Source organism: Crinia signifera, chromosome 2 (assembly GCF_055691185.1).
Source record: "Crinia signifera chromosome 2, ASM5569118v1, whole genome shotgun sequence".
NCBI classification, from domain to species: domain Eukaryota; kingdom Metazoa; phylum Chordata; class Amphibia; order Anura; family Myobatrachidae; genus Crinia; species Crinia signifera.
In genome coordinates this window covers 163,493,724-163,517,194 of record NC_139218.1, presented here as the reverse complement: position 1 = coordinate 163,517,194, position 23,471 = coordinate 163,493,724, and the positions used below count along the sequence as shown (strand labels likewise).

At 44.6% G+C, this 23,471-nt stretch overlaps 1 protein-coding gene across 1 annotated transcript in view; it reads left to right on the top strand.

Moving 5' to 3' along the window:
• The window catches only part of SARS1 (seryl-tRNA synthetase 1), a 97,163-nt gene that overhangs the window by 56,525 nt on the left and 17,167 nt on the right, over positions 1-23,471 (top strand). Inside the window, exons 6-7 of the mRNA XM_083173158.1 lie at positions 9,550-9,705; positions 13,605-13,826. Of these exons, the coding sequence (XP_083029284.1) occupies positions 9,550-9,705; positions 13,605-13,826 (378 nt within the window). The remainder of the gene's footprint in view (positions 1-9,549; positions 9,706-13,604; positions 13,827-23,471) is intronic.

Sequence of the window (23,471 nt, the reverse complement as noted above, 5' to 3'; positions counted from 1 at the left end):
TGTAGATTTCTGGGTCCCCTTAGGTTTATTGTCAGTACAAGTCTTCCTCTTGGACGGAATGGTAGTGCCCTTTTCCCAACTTCAACAGCAATATCCGGTCTCGAAACGAGACTTCTACAAATATTTACAGATAAGACATTGGCTTGGCAATTTCCTTCCTAAATCCCCAGTTAAGCTTTGTATACCTAAGGTTTTGTTGTCATTCTTTGATTCTACAACCGCAAAAGGAGGCATCTCTCGCTGGTATAGACACATGATCTCTATAGGTTCAAATAAGAGGTTCCCTTCTCAGCATCAATGGGAAAAAGATTTGCCAAACGCATTCTCTGAAGAGGTGTGGAAATCCATTTTTCGCTCTTGTTTCAAAGTATCAAAGTGTGTTAATCATTCAGAGATGTATTTTAAGCTGGTCCACAGAGCTGCTCTTACCCCAGACCGACTCCATAAGTTTTGGCCTTTGGTCTCCTCTCTATGGCCCTTATTCTGATCGGTGCGGCCGGAGCCGCATATGCGGCTCTGACCGCACCAGGCGAATCCCCGCCTTCCATACGGATCGCCACGGCCGTCCGTACGCGGACATGTGGCGATCCGCATGAATGTGTACGGGGATACGCCTCCTCCATGGTGGGAGCAGCCCCTGCATTCGATGGTCGCCGAACATCGAATGCAGGGCCGCACGCTCCACCAGGTCCCGCTACACAAGACCACACGGACACTTGTCCGTGTGAAATCTTGTATGGGGGCGGGCAGCTGACATCCGGCGATGTCAGATGCCCGCCCTGTACCCACGCGTCATAGCCTCATTAGCATGCGTACGCCCCGCGTTTGCATGGGAACGCCCATGAAACGCGGGGCGTATGCATATGCAAATGAGGCTTCGTAGCCCCTCACGCCCCTATCCACCCCCTTTGCGGCGGACAAAATACGTGTACGGCGAATTCGGCTGCACATGCGCAGAGTAGCCTCTGCACATGCGCAGACCGAAAACATCGGCGGAACGGCCGCATGCGGCCGTTACCGCACGAAGCAGAATAAGGGCCTATGCTGGAGGCAATGTGGTGGGGTGGGGAATATTTTACACATCTTCTGGTCCTGTCTGGCCCTGAGCTCCTTATGGTGCTCAGTTTTGGGGGTTTTGTTCACCATTTTCTGTTTTGTTCATCATTTAGGTATGTTGATGTCCTGATATAATCTAATCTACCTGACATATTTCACGTGATCTACTGTATGTACATTTACTTTTTTTTTTGTCTGTTTTGATTTTCTCTGTTTTAGTGTTCCAAATTAAACACTTCAATAAAAATGTAATTAATAGAAGAAAAAAAAAAAGCATATAATTCACATACTCTACTCATTGACATAATTGCTCAAAATACATTCTTTCAAGTCAGGAATTTGAAAGGATTCTCTAGTAATGGTTCAAAGGGTTGTTTCATGAATGCATAAGGCCTAAATTGAAGTCCCAAGAAACCACAAAGGATTTGATGGGCGGTCGCATTATTTTAACGGCGTAGCAGAATTTCTTAATTACAGCACCATCTGCCAATCTTCTATCTAGGAGTATACTTAGGGCACTTTCTGTCCCCTATGGGAAGTTAGCCCTGGTGAGAAATCTTACAATTCCTGCGTAATGACTTGCGCCATTCTGGAGTTAGGGATCTTTCAGAGGTTCCCCCTTCAAACCATAAATATCTATGCCAGACTTTATAATATGCGTGAGAAAAAACTTCCTTCCTTGTGATACAATCTGGATTACTTGCTCAATTGATTCTGCCTCAACAGGTTCCCTTCAATCTGGATGGTATGTCTGACCCTTATGTATGAGGTCTCGCATAATTGGTAATGTCAAGGGTTACCACATTGACTTTTTCAAGGCTGTTGTGAACCATTGTTCTCCTTGGCCATAAAGGTGGGACGACGATTTTATAACCTCAAGCTGATCCTATTATCTTCCGTATGCGACTTATTAGAGTAAAAAAGGAGGAAACCTACATCCTACGCGATTCTTCCACCAAATTAAAAAGGTGTCCACTGCAGACATTCTGGAAAGATAGAATCTGGAATACAATGAATTGCCTTCAGGTCCACATCTGGCTGGCCAAACTTGTTATGAACCACAGGAAAACTGTTGCTCAGTTCCCCTTCTCCAAGAGAACTTTGCGTCTCCAATTTTGGTTGATGAGTAGTATTCACATTCATTGTTTATTCACTCATCCGGCTCTTCATATATGCTTATAACAATAACATTGCCTGAAAAGACTTATGCTGTGTACACACGGCTGCAATTATGCATGAAATAGCTGGCAAAATGGTCGCTCAGCGACCATATTGCCAGTGATTTACTGTGCAGCCAGCGATAAATGGCTGGGAGCGCGCTCCCGCGGCCAGCCCTTCATGGTCGCTGGTCGCAGGAGCTTGCTCCTCCGATTCTTGCTAAAAATCCCTGGTCGCTGGTGCACAAAGTACTGTGCACCAGAGACCAGCGATATCTAGCCTCCAGCGCCGGCCGGGACCCGCCCACCCGCCCTGTCACAGCTTGACACGCCGGCCGGGACCCGTCCACCCGCCCTGTCACAGCGTGACACACGGCCCCCCCCCCTGCTTCCTGCTTCCTCCTCCGTCCCTGCCCATACAGCACAGAAGCTGCTGCGCAAATCTCCCCCCCCCCCCACTGTGCCAGCACCCACACCTCCTGCGCGCCCCACAGCCGCACTAGCCAGTAAGTGCATAGGCTGTATTTAAAGGGCATTGGTGTTGGGCAGCATGTTTATGTTCATGCTGCCCATCGATGGTGATTTGCACCATCGGTGGGCGGCATGAGCATTACCTTGCTGCCCCACACCAATAGTATGTCACCACATTTAAAATGAAGGGGGCATTGGTGTTGGGCACCATGATTATGTTCATGCTGCCCATCGATGGTGATTTGCACCATCGGTGGGCAGCATGAGCATTACCATGCTGCCCCACACCAACCCATGTCAATCATAAATGAATTTAAATAGAGGGTAAAAAAAATCTAGTCAAAATTGCTAGCAATTTTCATGGAAAATTGCTGGTCCCTCTGAAAAACTGGACACTGAGCAATATATTGCTGAGAAATATATTGCGGAAATATATTGCAAGTACACTGAGCAATATATTGCAAGCAATATATCTCCCCCGTGTGTACACAACATAAGAGCTAAGCCGTTTTGATCTATTCTTTATATAAACATTTGCCTCTCAAGTTTGAAGACATCAGGCTTTCTATAAAGACCAGTTTACTCATCCTTTGCGATGTACAATGTGCGCTCCCCAGTCTGAATAACTTGTGGCTATTATCCGTATTAGAAACCAAGGTTGATCTGGATATGTAGCGGTTTGCCCACAAGGCTAGAGACACTTTACTTTTGTACGGAGTTACTTCATAGTGTCTGCGCAACAGTAACTACTTATACATGATCACATTTACATCATTTGAAGTACACTCCATTAGGGTTTTTTCCCCTTTCTGTCTGCATGTTACTGCTATCTATCACCCACCTGGGCTTCCCAAATCCAAATTTCTGGAACATTTCTCTGCCTGGCTCCCCCATTTCTTATCCTCTGACATCTCCACTATCATCCTGGGTGACTTCAACATTGCTATTGACAGTCCACCATCTCTGCATGCCTCCAAACTCCTCTCTCTAACCTCCTCTCTTGGCCTCTCCCAGTAGTCCGACGCCTCTACTCATGAGGAAGGCCACTGCCTTGACCTTGTTTTCACCAGGCTGTGCTCAGTCTCTGATTTTACTAACACTCCCTTCCCTCTCTCTGATCACAATCTCATTACCCTCTCACTCTCCTCCATTACCTCAAGCTCACAGAAATCATGCATGCCTACTCTAACCCGCAGAAACACTAATTATATTAATTTTCCACAACTTTCCACCTCCCTCCAACAACAGCCTAACTAATTTCTACATTTACCTCTCCTGACTCTGCTGTTTCCCACCTCTACCTGACTATTGAAACAGCCCTTGGTGAAGTGGCTCCAGCTACCCATTATACCCCACGTAGGCTTAAATGCCAACCGTTGCACTCCAAAACAACAAGACAACTACATAATCAGTCACGTAAAGTAGAACGCCAATGGCGTAAATATCGTAATATGACTGATTTCCTCACATATAAGACTAGCTACCACTCCTACTGCAATACTTTGGACACGGCCAAACAAACATACTACCAATCTCTCATCGCATCTCATGCCACCAACCCTAAGCGACCTTTAAGTCTCTTCTGTACCCTCCCCCTCCTCCCCCACCAGCTACCATCAGTGCACAAGAACTTGCCTCCTATTTTAAGGACAAGATTGATAACATCTGAGATGAAATGGTATGCTCCACAACCTCTAACCCTCTTTCTTCCACACCTGAACCCTCTGGCACTTTCTCTTTGTTTGAGCCCACAAATGAAAAGGAAGTATCCGCACTCTTGTTATCCTACTACTCTACTAGCTCTCCTCTTGATCCTATACCTGCACAAGTCATTAAAAATCTATCTCCTGTGCTTATTCCAAGCTTAACTAAAGTCTGCAATCTCTCTTGCTAGTGGTACTTTTCTGTCTGCTCAAGCATGCAGTGCATTACTCCCATTCTGAAAAAGCACAATTCTGACCCTAACTCTCTCTCTAACTATCGTCCTATCTCTCAGCTCCCATGCCTCTCCAAGCTACTCGAGAGACTTGTCTACTCTCACCTCACAAACTTTCTTAACTGTAACACCCTATTAGACCCGCTTCATTCAGTCTTAGGTCCTCTGCTTCTCTCAATCTATACCTCCTCGCTTGGCAAACTAATCGGCTCTTTCGGATTTCAGTATCACTTCTATGCAGATGATACTCAAATCTATCTACCAACCCCAGAGTTGTCACCAGTGGTTTTGGGCCGAGTCTCTAAATGTCTCTCTACCATCTCATTTTGGATGTCTTCTAGCCATCTCAAACTTAATATTTCCAAAACAGAATTACTTATATTCCCGCCAACTAAGAACAGTTACCGTCCTGATATCTTCATAACTGTTGATAACTCGACAATCTACCCTACCCCACAAGCTTGTTGCTTAAGGGTCATCCTCGACTCTGACCTGTCCTTTTTTCCCCACATTCAATCTGTCTCCAAATCATGTTACATGCATCTAAAAAACATATCCAAAATACGACCGTATCTCACACAAGACACTACTAAATCTCTTATCCATGCACTTATTATATCCCGCATTGATTATTGGAATAGTCTCCTAACTGGTCTTCCCAAGAACAGACTCTCCCCACTACAATCCATTTTAAATGCTGCTGCTAGACTGATCTTCCTTGCAAGACGCTCATCGTCTGCTGATCCACTCTGCCATGTCCCTCCATTGGTTACCTGTATCTTACCGTATTCAATACAAAACACTTCTACTAGCATATAAAGCTATTATCCATACTGCACCAGCATATATCTCTCTACTTATCACAAAATATCTCCCATCTCGACCACTCCGCTCTGCACAAGATTTGCGTGTCTCTTCTGAACGGATCACTAGCTTCCATTCACTATTACAGGACTTTCATCGGTCTGCTCTCATCCTATGGAATGCCCTTCCACGCACAATAAGACTCTCCGCTAGCCTCCAAACTTTCAAGCTTTCTTTGAAAACTCACCTCTTCAGGCAAGCCTATCATATTTAAGTTCTACACGCATAACCCTCTGAGGCACTTATGTATTATATAGCTTTCCCTTCTGGACTTGTAACTTGGTGGGACTGCTATACATTTGTAACTTACAAATCTTCTTCAAATTCTCTCTAAACCTCTTGGAAACCTGAATTCTTCCTTTTTCTTCGTTTTTCTTCATCTTCCCGTAAAATAACAAACTGTCAATTGATATATTCCGACAATTTTGGCCTACAAAATTGTAAAAATGTTTTTTAAATAAGTAAAGTCCCTCCATTTTTTAAGTTGTTATTAAAATAGTAGATGTATAAATTGTTATGTAAGATGATAAACTATGAATATATGCATGTTTATAGCGAACCCCTGATGAAGTCCCGTGTGGGGACGAAACGCATTGGGATCGTCTATTGTGCTGTTATGAACTATACCACTGAACTTTTTATGGTCTGATAAACCACCATTGTAGTGTGGAACCAGAGACATTTTAATAAATTTGTACGAATCTTGGACTTTACTTTCATGTGTTTGGAAATCTGACTAAAGGCTATACAGATCTAATTACCAAAGGTCTCACTAAGGGGCGCCAACCCACAACTGCTATCCACATTCTCCTTGTCCCCATCCAACAGGGGTCCGTGTGAGTCCGGCAGCCCAAACATAGTTATCACGAAAATTAGTGGCGCGAAACTAGAGTCGGTTCCCCATATATGTAGATAGCTGGGCAGAGTCTGGCACTCTCACGGTCTCATCAAAAAAAGAAGACACAACACAGCATTGGTGGGTCAACGTTTCGGAAGTCGGTTTACTTCCTTTTTCAAGACAACGTTTCAGGGTCTGGCAGCCCCTTTGCCAAGGTGTACAAAACAAGTGATACAAAATCATACCTTATGAGGAGTCTCCCATCCGTGGCTGCCAGACCCTGAAACGTTGGGACACTTACTACTAAAGAGCCAAGGGCCACTACAGAAGGAACATTTAATTTCTTAAAGGGAATTCTCCAACTACTATCAATAGCATCCTAAAAGGACAAACCATCCTCCAAAGGTATAGTAGTTCCTGAAGTTAATTCAGCAACAGCTTAAGGTATAATACACCAGTTCAGGATTTTTTCATCCCCAGTAGGATGTGTCTTACCCTGGATAACAATCTCCTTGCTATGTATCAAAATTGTGCCATTCCTTGGAGATTAACACCTTCATCACTTAATGAATAGGAAAGCTCTTACCAGCTAAATAAAAAGTAAAACACCCTAATGCCCTTAAAAAAAAGGGTCTTACCTTGTTTGGGTGTTTTCAGGCTTATGAGGGGGGTTGAGGAAGGTCCATCTTTCCAGTGCTCCAGCACAAGGAGAGACTTGCTTCTAGCATTTTTATGCTGCATGAATAGGCAACTCAGTGCCATTTTAAAATACAGTAGGTACACCTTCACATGCAAATCCCAAGGCACGGCCTTCTGGACTTAGTGAGACGCCAGACATAGGGAAAATGGTGCTGATCAAGTGCCAGGGATGCGGCAGAAACCTGGCTGCTGCTGTATTGGGTCATGCTGCACAGCGGTGCTCTCTGGCCATCCAGTAGCAGACATGCAGAGCACCCGGTGAACTCCAAATACAAAATGGCCACCTCTTTCAGCTCCATGATGAGATAGAGGTAAGCCCTAGCAGGAGAAAAAAATAACACCCCCTACCTATCCAGATTAGTAAATGAGATTGACCATGTAATATATATGCTAAATATTCATATGTAAAATCAACCATAGGTGCCTATTGTATTTATAGTTCTTTATCTGTATAGATTATTATGGTATGATATAATACTTAGGGAAAAGATAGAAGCTGCAGATTAATTTCATATGCAACACATTGCCATTCCACGGGAGGTTTCTGTCCTCCCTGAGCTCGCCTTAGGACACTACGATTTGACAGGTGACCTTTTTGAGACTGAGTATGTATATGGAGCACAATGAAACTTGGCATGGGAAGTAGCTGTGGCCACTGCATCGTAGCATTTCGTTTGCAGAAAAAAGTCTGTGACTGTGGCATTTCACTTGTTGCAGATGCAATATTTCCATTCTTCAGGAATGATGCGTTCTCAGTTGGTGTCTGATACATCTTGGCTTCAGACCATCGAAAGTACAGTTTAATGTTTTCAGAAGGTATCTTCTTCCTTAAGACAGTTCTTTGTAGATCCTTGAATGTGCAATGTCCTTAAGTGTATTACATTCTCCAGGGATCCGAAAAAAGAAGAGGGAAAGACCATCTTTTTGCTGGGGAACGACTTATTAATATACAAAAATAATAAAATCTTTTAATATTGTTTGTCAAAATTGACGTGAACAAGCCTATTGGTTCTCAGGCCAACATCCTGGGGTTTCCAAGTGGGCATCCTGGCCATCAATTACAGCCTCAGGTCCACTCGGAGTCACAGGTATTAACAAGGAAACCCAGACAGAGGGCCACAACCTGCCCGTTGGTAGCAGTGAAACCCATATCCCCTCTATTGGTTCACTGGAATAGACCACTGGCAGGTTATAGTGCATCCACACAGTGAGATATTTGCTATGACTTATTTTGACTATGCAATATATCCTTAAAGTGCATGGAGCTGGTTTTGACTATATCCACTTGCAATTTTGCCTATTGCCAAGTACATTGTATGCAACATAGTCAAAATTGCCTCGCCTGCAGAGTCTATTTTTACTTGAGATACTGACCTGGCGAGTCTGCACATAGGTATCGCAAGCAGTACAAACACTGTGTGAATTTGGCTAACTTTTCATACGATTTGGACTGTATAGTCAATATCAGAAGCCAAAATAGGCACCATGTGTGTGCAACTTTAGACTTTGCTCCTCTGTTCTGGGTAGTCCATAAATCCCTTTTACTACCTGTGCCCTCAGTGTTCGAAAATTAGTCCTACCCTCTGTCCACTGCTCCGACTACAGAGATACTTCTGTACCAGAGATACTTCTGTACCAGAGATACTTCTGTACCAGAGATACTTCTGTACCAGAGATACTTCTGTACCAGAGATACTTCTGTACCAGAGATACTTCTGTACCAGAGATACTTCTGTACCAGAGATACTTCTGTACCAGAGATACTTCTGTACCAGAGATACTTCTGTACCAGAGATACTTCTGTACCAGAGATACTTCTGTACCAGAGATACTTCAGATCACCCAAGTTTCTCTTCCAGCTTCCAGTGGCCCACTGAGGTCACAGCTGGGAACAAAAGTTCTACAAAATTTGATAGTACTATATGAAGTGATTAGGCAGAATGGCCATCGCCTTAAGACCACTCAGTATGCCAGTGGGATAGTCTCCAAAATTGAGTCCATCTAGCATCTGTTTCTTGTATGTCTGTCAGCACTCCTAAATCCTCCATTTATGACTAGGTTTTTGATTAGTTTGTCTTCACTGTTGTTTTCTACTGTTGTGAATGTGTTTTTTTTGGGATTGCTTGTTTTACTGGATTGCTGCTTCTCCTTCCAGACACTTTTGAAGTTCTGGCTTCATGGGTGTTGTGCATTAAAGGAGCAGTGATGGAACTAGAATAACTAGTGATGTTATGAGCAATTTTTGGATATGTCTGCCACCTTAAGCATCTAGATTGGTGAATTTTCAAATTCTGATTTTCAGAATGTAAAATGATTTTCAGTCCAGTAAAAGGTCATGTCCTATTCCAGCTACAGGTCAAAGCTCTGACTTGGCAACTTTAGTTAAATCTGCCTATCCATAAGCAACTGTTTTAATTGTTGTATAACCACAGCGGAAGAGAATAAAATAAATATGAGGGGTTGGGGAATTTTAAGTGTCCATATATTCTGCATTTTTAAATTAATATATTTGATTTTTTTCTGGACAGGGTCCACTGGTATTCTTGGAGCAGGCTATTATCCAATGTGCACTTCAAACTCTGCATGGTAAAGACTACACACCCATCTACACACCGTTTTTCATGAGGAAAGAAGTAATGCAGGAGGTTGCTCAGCTGAGCCAATTTGATGAGGAGCTATATAAGGTATATTTATAGCAAATACCTCTTAATATGGTATAAATGGTGGATTAAACAGTAGTCATTTGCACATACAGATGTGTCCTCATACACTATTGCTGCAGTCACTCCAAACATTGATAATGTTTTCATCCTTTTTTTTTATTTTACTTTGACTAAATTAGTAAGGCTATTGTGAATTTAGATTAAAAAATATCCCAATTAATTGTAAAAAAAAATAATTTGTGTAGTTGGGTCAAATCTGATCCCCATTTTGGGATGCTGTGTGATGACTTGCATTAGTGCAAATAGTATTTCTTTCTCTAGTTTTCCCAATTAGTGCATTATGTAAAAGGATTTTAGTGTGTGTTTGGTGGTGTGGGCTGAGAAACTTTATTTGAACTGCAATGAGTGACAATAGGAGGCGCTAAACACAACCCTCTGACAGTGCAGTACCCATTTTTTTTATTACAAAGACCCCTACCGGACTACTTGATGCCACCTGGGGGCGAGGCGCTGCGTCTTTTTTTAAGATTCAGACCAGCTGGTTTCTGTCTACTCAGGACCTTCGGGCTCTGAGTTTGGTCTCTGAGGGTTACAGGTTAAACCTACGGGGCCCGGCCCCACAACATTTTCTCCCCAGTACTCTTCAAAGGGATCCTCTGAAGTGACGGGCATTTTTTGGAGCGGGGAAGTCTCTAATACAGAATGGAGTGATGATTCCGGTACCCAAAGGGGTATAAACAAGAGGGTTCTATTCAATCCTCTTTTTTAGTTCCCAAACCACATGGGTCTTTCAGGCTCATTCTCACCCTGAAGTCACTCAGCAAGCATTTGTGGGTGGATCACTTCAGGATGGAGTCTCTGCAGTCAGTAATCAGAGTATGGAACGGGAGATAATCTGGCATCTCTGAACGTTTCAGATGCCTGTTGGGATGTGCCGATTTTAGAGGGGGCATCAGTCTTTGATAATGTCTTCCATAGGAATAAGTCCTTTCTGTTTTTGCCTAGCCACAGCACCCAGGGTCCTTGTAAGGGTTGTGGTGTTCATGACATGGAGTCGGAGCAGTTGTTATGGGAACACCTGTTCCATTGTTACAGAACCATGGCTGGATCCTGAACATGAGGAAGTTCCTGCCGTCCCAGCGGATACAATTTCTTGGGGGTTCTCTTTACTCATTTACATTGATTATTACTACAGGAAGATTAAGGCCAGGGACCTTCAACAGTTGGTTTCCTCATACTGCAGTATCCCATACCATGGAACTATGGAACAGGAGTGTCTTGAGATTTGTCTTCAGAGACTCGTCTTTCCCTTCAGTAGTGGATGGACTCAGAAAACCCGTTAAAAGGAAGATCTTTCCTTACTTGGTTTTGGGTGATGGTGTCGACAAATGCCAAACCTGCATGGTCCTGCAAGTCCTAAAGTTGCACCTCTGTCTATTTTCAGGAGCAAGGTGCACACCTTTTTTTCTTGCGGGGCGTGGTTCGTATAAGGCCGTCCTACTGTCCACCTGTGACTTCTTGGGATTTGTCGTTGGAACGCTGTACTCCAGCGGGCTTGGTTTTGCGCATTTTGAGTCGGGGGACCTACAGTTTCTTGCATGGAAACTTACCTTTCTTCTGGTAATTTCTACGACCAAGAGTTTCGTAATTAGGGGCTTTGTCATGCATGCCTCCGTTCCTAATCTTTCACTATGATAAGGCGGTTCCTCGGACGGTGCCCTCTTTGGTTCCGAAGGTTATGTCGAATTTTCATGTTAATCAGGAAATTGTTAATCTAGTTTTCTAGATTGAATTTTTACATCTAAATGTGGTTTGGACCCTTCGGGAGTACCTCTCTAGAGTTTCATCCTTTTGGTGGACTGATTCTTTGCTGGTTCTCTATGATGCTCATATGCAAGTTTGGCCAGCTTCTAAACAGATGATTGCTCATTGGTTGAGTTTGGTTATAATGTTTGCTTACACTAATGTGAGTAGAACATGTTCCGGGCCGGATTAATGCCCATTCAAAGAGGCCTGTGTCGTCCTCCTGAGCTGCGTGTCTCGGACCTTCGGCTGATCAGCTGTGCAAAGCTGCTACCTGGTCCTCTGTCCACATGTTTGCAAAACATTTCCATGTGTTAACCTCTGAGGACGCTTCTTGTGGGCGAGCAGTTTTATGTGCTGCGGACTTTAGTGTACCCTCCCATAGGACCAGCTCTTGAAGTCCCATGTTTAGCTTTGCCACCAGCCGGCACTCCTTGTGGACCTACAGCTGCTGCAGTACTCCATATATCTCTGCCATTGGCAGCCACCAATCACAGCATGCCGCTCCTTCACCATTATTCATGGCAGCAGGCCTGCCAATACCACACCATTTTGGATGCGATCACATGATTCTCCACAGTGAATCCTGCAATATCAGACTTGTAACCTATTTGCTGCAGCCTATCACCTCACACTGATTGATATAAGTGTCTTGAGAAAACACCCCTTTCGGGCCCATTTCTGCATCTCCTTTGGTCCCAGGCGACTGCTGCATCTCCTTTTGGTCCCAGGCGACTGCTGCATCTCCTTTTGGTCCCAGGCGACTGCTGCATCTCCTTTTGGTCCCAGGCGACTGCTGCATCTCCTTTTGGTCCCAGGCGACTGCTGCATCTCCTTTTGGTCCCAGGCGACTGCTGCATCTCCTTTTGGTCCCAGGCGACTGCTGCATCTCCTTTTGGTCCCAGGCGACTGCTGCATCTCCTTTTGGTCCCAGGCGACTGCTGCATCTCCTTTTGGTCCCAGGCGACTGCTGCATCTCCTTTTGGTCCCAGGCGACTGCTGCATCTCCTTTTGGTCCCAGGCGACTGCTGCATCTCCTTTTGGTCCCAGGCGACTGCTGCATCTCCTCTTGGTCCCTGGCGACTGCTGCATCTCCTCTTGGTCCCTTGCGACTGCTGCATCTCCTCTTGGTCCCTTGCGACTGCTGCATCTCCTTTTGGTCCCTTGCGACTGCTGCATCTCCTTTTGGTCCCTTGCGACTGCTGCATCTCCTTTTGGTCCCTTGCGACTGCTGCATCTCCTTTTGGTCCCTTGCGACTGCTGCATCTCCTTTTGGTCCCTTGCGACTGCTGCATCTCCTTTTGGTCCCTTGCGACTGCTGCATCTCCTTTTGGTCCCAGGCGACTGCTGCATCTCCTCCGGACCAAGGTATCCCTGCTATGAAGCTCAGCTGTTACTCTCCAGCCCCATCCAGCTGCACTGCCTGACTCCCTCTATTTTTTTCTGATTCCGATTCCTTTGGTTCTAGACAATTCCCAATGTAATACATTTAATCACCATCAGTTACTGTTTAGGTGCCCTCGGCTTCACTGCTCATCTCCAGTATACCATCTCCAGACGACTGCTGCGTCTCCTTCAGTCCCAGGCGACTGCTGCATCTCCTTTGATCCCAGGCGACTGCTAAGCAGCAGGATCGCATGCGATCCCAGCAAGAGCTGTGGGATTCAACCGATCCTACGCGCATCCAATGTACACGGGACTGCGCATCAGCCCTGAAACTGAGACAGAACACACACGATATGCCACTTTACACCTGATTTCTTGACCCGATCCGTCGGAATTGGGTGAAAAGTGGGCAAATCGCACTTGTGTATGCCAAGCTTTAGACATTTTATTTATTATATTCTACTCCTTATTTATTTGAGGAAGTTTTTAGCAGGTTTGATGAGTGGGTTCAATCCCATCATAAACCACAGTAAATCTTCTGATTCTCAAAACTGTATTTTTATACTTTCACCCTGTTACTGAACATTTTTGGGTTTGCCAAATATTGTTACATAATTCTACTTGTATATTTATATACTAGATTAAATATTTTTGTGCTCACTGATATATTAAAATATATATATATAACTTTTTTTTTACCATCAGGTTTTTGTTTTTGTTTTAAAATTCAGGTGATTGGAAAAGGCAGTGAGAAGTCTGATGATGGCTCCATTGATGAGAAGTATTTGATTGCAACTTCAGAGCAACCAATTGCTGCTTTACATCGTGATGAATGGTTGAAGCCTGAAGACTTGCCTATCCGCTACGCAGGCTTATCCACTTGCTTTCGTCAGGAAGTAGGCTCCCATGGAAGAGATACAAGAGGGATTTTCAGAGTGCACCAGTTCGAAAAGGTAAAATAAAGCTAAAATTTTGTATCCTGTATATATAGATTTTAGATTTTTTTTTTTTTTATGTATGTTTTTGCCTTCCTCCCTGCTACTTCCATTTTAATGATTTAATACTTGGAAAGAGAAAGGTTTGTCATTGGTGGTGCACCAGTTACAAGAAAAAAGTCATAAAATATACCTTTTATTATTTGTAGGTTAAAAACGGCGAAATATGACATAACATCAACACAAGTGAATACAGTGCAATTAAAAGATGCACGTGCGGAGTCTTAAGAGCAACTGTCTATTATTTATAATGAAAACCTAATATTATAGGCGACACCTTACAATTGCTTCCTTAAAAAATAATTGATTAGATATCTATATAGAGGAAAGGTGTCTTCAAATTCAGGTCTGTGTCACTTGTTTTAATAAGTCCTGCAGAATCCTGAGTGGTTAAATTGTTAATGATACTTTGTATGCTTGCATAACCAGAGTTTATCAATTGTAAGTATAATACTGTTCAGACAGACGATGGTGTGTAGTGATTCCAATTAACTTTTAGTTAGAAATGCAGGCAATTATAATTCCTTACGGTGCAGAGGCACCAATACCGTAAGTATACTATTCTTAGATGCTGCATAAAAGGTAAGAGGGGTGTCATAGACAATCAAACACTAATAATTGGGTTGTTGCAATATCTGCTGTCTAGATGGTCTGATGCCAAGTTTATTAGTTGAATGATAATTACAATATGGACAATTTCTACATGCTGTATAGCTGTAAGCACAAATTGCTGTTGCATTCACCTGGCAAAGCATATTATTTGTAACACGTCCGTTTGAGAACAGTTCTAATCTCAGCCACTACTAATGGACTGACCGTCAGCAGCATCTCCCTGTATTGGGGATGCAAACAGCAGGGCAACCCAGCGTTCACTCACCGACACGCTCAGTACCGTTCTCCGGCTGAACTGAGACTGGGTACGGTGCTGCACAGTGGGTACATTAGAGTCCTGAAAAGGACAACACTGTATGACAGTGCTCAGAAGACGTCTGCACGGCTTGGTCGGCCGGCGTACGCTTTGCAGATCTTCCTCAGGGCCCTGAATTCACTTGAGTGTATGTTGTATGTTTGTCATATTTCGCAGTTTTTAACCTGCAAATAATAAAAGGTATATTTTATGACTTTTTTTCTTGTAACTGGTGCACCCCCAATGACAAACCTTTCTCTTTCCAAGTATTAAATCATTAACCCTTCTTGTCTGTGGTAGCACACCCCTGTTGCTTATGAACACATCCAATAAATCATACAATAGGGGGCCAATTTGTATTTTACTACCCTGAGTCTGCCAGTCTTGTGCAACAGACCCCCAACTCTCCCTACTTCCATTTTAACAATGTATTTCCTCCAATTTATATTGGATCTACCTTCTAATACAGTACATGGTAGAGAAAAATATATCTGCACATTTATATGCAAAATCACTTAACTGGTGTTGAGATGTCACTACTACTATGATTATACAAATGTTCTCCACTTTTATATAAAATTCCTTCAATGCACAGATTCTTAACATCTAGTCATGATGTTCTTCTATTGATATTTGTAGATTCCATTGAAAAAAATATATAAAGCATTTTCAATGTGTGTAAAAAAAATACTTGAATATTTACAACTAGACTAGCATTGGTTTCACCTTCGCAGACCTTTTTTTTTTTATTTTTTTTATTTATTAGGTATGCTTACTGGATCCTTAGCCCCACATGCCAATATGTCCTCTAGTGCAAATAGGACATTGACCCGTATACTAATCTGTTCGGAACGGGGTGAATTCGGCCCAGTTTTGATATTTCGGGCTGTGCATATGGTCTCGTATGTGCATCTGCAGCTCCCCTTTGCAAACCGCTTTTGGGTCTTGCATAGTCGCCGATTTGTTCGCAAAGTTGGGGTGGATGGGGATGGGGGATGTCCATGGGAACGCCCAGCGTTTCAACTGACTCTTTTAAAGATTACATTTTTATTGAATTTTCAAGAGCGTGTCGAATAGACCGCTAGGGGAGGGGGGGGGGGGCGGATTGAAGAAAGAGGGGGGGGGGGGATACAACACTTTACAACACTTTACAACACTTTACAACTTGCAATAACAAGTAATATATATACCTTCGGTACAGACTTATGGTTAGAACAATACAGAAGTCTTCAATAACATTCCACTTTGAACAATAGTCAACTCTAGAAAGAATGTATAAATCGTGTATGTGCGGGTAGCTCTTTCTGGGGTGTAGGTTTAAGCCTTTGCTATTTTATAAGCGAGCCAGGCCGACCACTTTGCTGTAGCAGGCGTAGAGGGAGTGACACAGGCGGAATCCTCCGTCTCGAGTCGGAAGTGGTTATTGACCGCTTCTTCAATAGTTAGGATCGTAGGAACCAGAGGGGTCTGCCAGTGACTGGCCAGAAACAACTTGGCCGATATTAGGATATGACCGAGCACATAATGGGTATCTTTAGGGACAAAATCCGGTAACAGGTGGAATATAGCTATTTTCGGGTGTGGAGATATGGGGACACCTGAGATATCCGAAAGCAATGTGAATATCCTAGGTCCACATCCCCTTCAGTTTAGGGCAGGACCAAAATATATGGAGAAGTGTTCCCACTCCTCCACACTGTCTCCAGCACGTGTTGGGGGAGGATGGCCAAATTGAGTGGAGGAGGGCCGGAGTTAGATATAGCCTGTGTACTAATTTGTAGAATTGTTCTATATGGGACTGACATTTGGAGATACGGAAGCAGTTGTGGAAGATGGTTTTCCAATCGTTGTCCGGTAGGGGGCTCGTAAGATCATGCCTCCATTTACATTGGGAACGTGATTTAACAGGGTGCTGCGGGTCCGTGAGTGCATTGTACCACCAGGTAATGGAGCCCTTGGTGTTTGTTCTAGTAAGTCTATGAAGGATGTATTTAGGTATTGGCACTATATTGTTTGGTTACAGAGTACAGCCCCCCCCCCCCCAATGTCGCAGTTGGAGAAATTTATAAAAGTGCTTGGTGGAGACTGAGAAGGAGGCTTGGATGTCGCCAAATGAGAGTAAGGAGCCCTCTCTTAGGATAGTTCCCAGTGTTGGAATGCCCTGAGAAATCCAGTGGTCTAGTGATAGATTTGGAATCATGTGTGCTATTCCCGCCATGGATGAGTCGGGGGAAGGGAGAGAGATTTCCGGTATTGTCGATACCAGTGTTAGCCAGGATAGTAGGATAGTAGGATGGAGGAGTGTTCGATAGCGGTAGGAGACTCTGATAGGGGGAGCCACAAGACGTCAGTGAGTTCAATTGGGGACAGAATTCCTTTCTCCAGGAGGACCCACGGTTTAATATCGTCGCTTACAAACCAAGCGTGAAGTGGAGCTAAAATACATGCTATTTGGTATGAAAGGAGGTCTGGGAAGGCCAGCCCTCCCTTCGATTTAGGGAGGCACATTTTGCTTCTGGCTAATCTAGGTTTTTTACCTCTCCAAATATATTTTAAAAATGCTGTGTTAAATTTGGTTAGCAAATGTTTTGGGAGGAGGATAGGAATAGTTCTGAAAAGATAGAGTAACTTAGGGAGTAGAATCATTTTTAGGGCTGAGATTCGACCGAGCCACGAGGTCTCTAGAAGCATCCATTCATTAGTCATCTGGGAGAATTTATGTAGTAGCGGAAGGTAATTAGCGGCAATTTATATCCGATACTTTAGGGGTAATGTGGATACCTAGGTACTTTATACTATCTGTCTGCCATGAGTAGTCATAGTTTAGTCTTAATTCTGCTAGGGTGTTTGCCGGTATATTCACGGGTAGGGCCTCCGTTTTGGAGCTATTTAATTTATAGTAAGAAACTGAAGAATAGGTATGTAGAATCTTATGGAGGGCGGTCAGGGAGGTGAGAGGGTTGGCAATGGTGAGGAGAACGTCATCTGCGAATAGGGAAATCTTGTATGAGCGACTAAATAGATATGGGCCTTCTATTTCGGGGGTTGCTCTGATCGCTTCCGCTAGGGGCGAGGACAAACATTAGTGGGGATAGCGGGCACCCTTGATGGGTGCCATTAGATATCGCAAAAGTTGATGAAAGCATGCCGTTCACAAAAACTTTGGCTGACAGGTTAGAGTAAAGGGCCATAATGGAGGATAGGGCCCTATCTCTGATTCCGAATTTTTGCAGGACGGCCTGTAAATACCCCCAGTGGAGTCTGTCAAATGCCTTCTCCGCGTCTAGTGATAGGAACAATAATGGCTCTGTCGACCCGGAGAAGGCATCTAAAAGGTGTATGGTCCTCCTTGTGTTGTCAGGTGCCTGTCTCCCCATCACAAATCCCACCTGGTCCTGATTGATTAGGTGTGGGAGAATCGGGTTTAGTCTATTCGCTATCAATTTAGCGTAGATTTTAACATCAGTATTTAGTAAAGCTATGGGGCGATAGTTGGTCAGAATTTTGGGATTCTTACCTGGTTTTGGGAACGTAGCAATTCGGGCTTCTAGCATTTCAGCCGGGAAGGAGCCTTGTGCTGATGTTTCATTATAGAGGGGGGCTAATAGAGGGGTTAGTTGGTCTTGGTAGATTTTATAGAATTTATGGTACTTATGAGTTATCCGGGCGCCCGATTTCTAAATCGGGTCGGATCGGCCACATCGCATCCGACCATCGATGCGATGCGATGACCCGATTTTTCCATAGGAATCAATGTTAAAATGGACAGAATCCATTTTAACATGGAATTCAATGGGAAAAGGGGGTCCTTTTCATACCCCTACTATCCAAGTGGGCATGGAGTTGGATATAAACCTGTGGCGAGCCACCGAGCCCGAAGCGTGGCGAGCGTAGCGAGCCCCGCGAGGGGACATAGAATACCGTCCCCTCGCGGGGCTCGCTTCGCTCGCCACGCTTCGGGCTCGGTGGCTCGCTACGCTCGCCACAGGTTTATATCCAACTCCATGCCCACTTGGATAGTAGGGGTATGAAAAGGACCCCTTTTTCCCATTGAATTCCATGTTAAAATGGATTCTGTCCATTTTAACATTGATTCCTATGGAAAAATCGGGTCATCGCATCCGATGGTCGCATGCGATGCGATGCGATATCGCATCGCATCTGATTGTATGCCTTAACTTAAGGCATACAATAAAAAAATCGGGCGCCCAGATAACTCATAAGTACCAAATTTATTAATATAGCCATCTGGACCTGGGGCCTTTTTCTGCTGGGAGATTATCGATGACTAGGCGGATCTCATCCTCAGACCAGGGGCGCTCGAGGTTGTGTAGTGTTGATTGATCTAGAGAGGGGAGGCTGATGTGACATAGAAAAGATTCTATCAATTCTGGGCTGGGTTGGGGAGTGAGAGGGTCATGGCGGAGATTATAGAGGGAGGAATAGTATTCCGCAAAGGCATTGGCAATGTCTAGGGGATCTGTCACCGTAGTTCCCTTCAGATTTGTAACTTGCTTAGTATGTTCCTGCGCTTGTTTCCCTCTCAGCTTCCTAGCTAGGAGTCTGCCTGCTCTGTCGCCCTGGGTATAGAATTTTTGTTTAATTTTAAACCGATTTCTCCGAACCTCTGACATGGATAACTCATTCCACTCATCCCTCATCTTAAGGAGCTCTCGGTACGTAATTCTGCTAGTTGGGTCTAATTTAAGTTTATTTTTTAGGTCTAGTAGTTTAGCTTCAATTTCCTCTCGTCTTAGTTAAGTTCTTTCTATGTTGAGCTGCTGCTTGGATAAAAGAGCCTCTAAGGACTGCCTTTAAAGTGCATCAATGTATAGGGAGAGAGGTTTCATTAGGGGAGTTAGTTTCTAAAAACAAAGCTAGAGATTTGTCAATTAGGGATTTAGTGTCTTCATCGGACAAGAGGTACGCAGCCAGTCGCCATGGTCTGGGGGGCAGTCTAGCCGAGCTTAAGTCCCAAATGAGCAGTATAGCTGAATGATCTGACCATGGGATCGGCAAAATATCTGCTTTCTTAATTTGTTGGAGGGTCCTCCCGTCCAAGAGGGACAGGTCTATCCTAGAAAAGGTTCTATGAGTAAAAGGTAAAATCGGTACTTGTTTCCTAGCACGGCCACACCGATTTACATCGGGGTGGTTGTGTCGGAAAAATCGTGTCGATCGCATCGCATGCGATTTGGTCGCATGCGATGCGATCGACGCGACCGACCGATTTTGGACCCGATTTTTTTTTTAATGAAATGTAAATCGGGTCCCTGGGACCCGATTTTACATTGGATTCAATGTAAAATATTCCCAACCCCCCCAAATGTCACGGCGTACACCCCACCCCACGATAGACGCCATCCCGAAGCGTGGCGAGCGCAGCGAGCCCGCGAGGGGCGGCGGTGCGCGTCCTCCGACCTTTTCATTCCCCTACTATCCACGTCGGCGTGGAGTTGAGAATAGAATAGTGTGGCGAGCGCAGCGAGCCACCGAGCCCGAAGCGTGGCGAGCGGACGCGTATACCTGTGAAGTTATACGCGTCCCCTCGCGGGGCTCGCCACGCTTCGGGCTCGGTGGCTCGCTGCGCTCGCCACACTATTCTATTCTCAACTCCACGCCGACGTGGATAGTAGGGGAATGAAAAGGTCGGAGGACGTGCACCGCCGCCCCTCGCGGGCTCGCTGCGCTCGCCACGCTTCGGGTTGGCGTCTATCGTGGGGTGACGACGGGGACATCTATAATGTGAAATGGGTCATATTGGCCCATTTCACATTTTTCACATTTTTTCACGATTTCAATGTTAAAAAATATTTTAACATTGAAGCCTATGGAAAAATCGGGGGCATCGCGTCGGGACCAATGTTAATGGTCCCGACCGACGCGATGCCCCCGATATTTTACCTTTCCCGACAAGATTTCAATGTTAAAATATTTTTTAACATTGAAGCCTATGGGGAAATCGGGGGCATCGCGTCGGTCGCGTCGGGACCATTGTTAATGGTCCCGACCAACGCGATGCCCCCGATATTGTCTCCTAGCCGGCAAAATGGACCTGATTTCAAAGGAAATCGGGTCCATCGTATGGATCGTGTACCTTAACTTAAAGGTACACGATCCATACCATTGTGGCCGTGCTAGGAAACAAGTACCGTAAAATCTTTACAATTAGGGTTCCTTGCTCTCCAGACATCATAAAGGCCGAACTCATGTAGTATACGTTGAACTGCCTGCAATTGGTTTCTCGAGGGGGACGTTGCCGGGGCAGACCAGGGTTTCGACTTGTCCATAGCTGGGTCTAGGACTAGGTTGAAGTCACCTACTATGATCAGTGATCCCTTGTATGATGAGTGGAGAGTCGAACAGAATTTCCTTATAAATGGAACTTGTTTAGTGTTGGGGGCATATACATTAGCGATCGTGACTGGATTGTTATCGATTTGACCTATAGCTATTAGATATCGGCCTTCCGGGTCCATAATTTGTTTCTCCAGGGAAAAGCTACACATCTGGGAGAAGAGAATTGCTGTTTCATTTTTTATTTTTTTTGGACCATTAGCTGTTAAGCATAGTGGGAACTTATTGTCATAGAAGCGTGGGGCTGCTGAGGCCAGAAAATGTGTCTCCTGAACTGCAACTATATTGGCTTTAAGTCTGGCAAAGTGGGTCAGTGCCATTCTCCACTTGTTGGGGGAGTTTAGGGCCTTAACGTTTAGGGACAATATTTTAAGCTTATTCGAGGTCATGGGTACTCGTTCACTGGTGGGTGGGTATTGTCATACAGTTGAATGACCCTAAGGAGTTCCAGGGCCTGTATGTTCATAGAGCTGCCGATGTGCGACTGTGTATATGCAACCATATATTTTAAAAGGAGGGAAAAAAACATATATAGTGTTTTATCTCTAATATAAGTAGTACCAGATGTAGCTTGCCAATATGGATGCCAAGTGTTGCGGGTGAGGGGGGGGATGGTTCATAACGGGCTGTAGCTGGGCATGGGTTTCAGTAGGGAGGGAAAGGCATAACAGGGAATATGTACATAGAAAAGTACACCCTATGTGGGTGTTAAAGAAGACCGCCCAGTTTGGCGGCACATTGGGACGTGGGCCTAAAGACAGGACTGTACTGGAAGGCCCTCGATGGTAAACACAAAGTAAATATTAATACATCTTTAGCACACCAATGCAATAAACATATGTAACGAACTAATGCAGGGAACTGAATTTATTTCCATTAATGCGGAAGATCCTAGGCTAACAAACAACTGTGTACTCCTAGGACAAATTCAGATAACTGGCTAGGAGAGCATGTCATAGCAATGACTGACCTAGGAGTAAGTTTTAAACACATTAATCTAAGATATCAGACAAACTTGACTCGAACCACTGTTCTACTTCTGGCCGAGAGGGGCATGGACCCATAACCCAGGATCCCAAAATATTATCCGGGTATCGATGGATACCCCCCCCTGCCAAAGCTCCCAGGTGGAGATAGATTAACTGGAGGTTGCAGAATTTCTACAAGCAAAAATAAACAACTATCACATTTCTAGGAAATTAAACTGAACCAAGCATATCGTATTCTTTACGTTCACGCAGTACGTCCAGACGTAGACCACTCCTGGGCTACTTTATTGGCAGGAGGCGGAGAGGTAGCTATGTTCCATTCCGCTAGTATTTTAACACCGGCTGCCGGAGAAGCGATAATGGTAGTGGTCTCATTGCGTCTGACTATCAGCTTTGTTGGAAAGCCCCAGCAGTATGGAATGTCTGCAGTCTTGAGGGATCTGGTGATTGATGCAAAGGCTCTTCTCATTGCCAGGGTAGAAGCTGAGAAGTCCCCGAAGATCTGTAGCTCTCCCAGGATAGATTCGGATTAGTCTGAGGACCTCGCTGCTCGTAGAACCCGCTCTTTGATGTGAAAATAGTGCAATCTTATCAGTGTGTCCCGTGGAGCTCCCGGTGGTGCATTTTTGGCTTTCGGGATACGTTGAATGCGGTCCAACAGGAAGTCGGAGATATGTACCGTTGGTAGAAGTTTGGTGAATAGGTCTGTTACAAATTGCACCAGGCCATCTGGAGTGACAGATTCTGGGATGCCTCTTATCTTAACATTGTTCCTACGCGACCTGTCCTCCATATCGCCTAGTTTGCTGCGTAGGGCCATATTCTCTTGCTGTAGCTCTTCATGTAAGACAATCAGCTCATTGTGGGACTTCACAACTTCCTCCATTTTGATTTCTAAATGGTCAACCCGTTGTCCCACTGCATCAATAGACTGCTGGCAGGATTGCACAGCTGCCTTGAGTTCTTGTGAGAAGTCTGTCTTGAAGGCATGTAGCAGTTGTTTCATGGCTCCTATTGTTAGGGGGTCATTGTCTCCCATAGTTGATAAAAGCGCGGGGGGTATTGAGGAAGAATCCGAGGTAGCGCTAGGAGCTAACAGCTGTTTATGGGGAGATGGGGCAGAAGATTTACTGGCAATCCCCTGCACTGGAGATGGGAGTTTGAAGAAGTTAGACTTTGATGTTCCCGGCACGTCTTTCTGGCGCCTGGATGGCATTATACAGCCTATAGCAACGTGAGTAGGGAAGGGTGAGGACTCCACTAGGTCTAGAGGGAGGGAGAGCCAAGATCTTCAGTTCCCTGAATTGAATTATATCAAGGGTGCAGTAGGACCTCTGCATTGCGAACGGG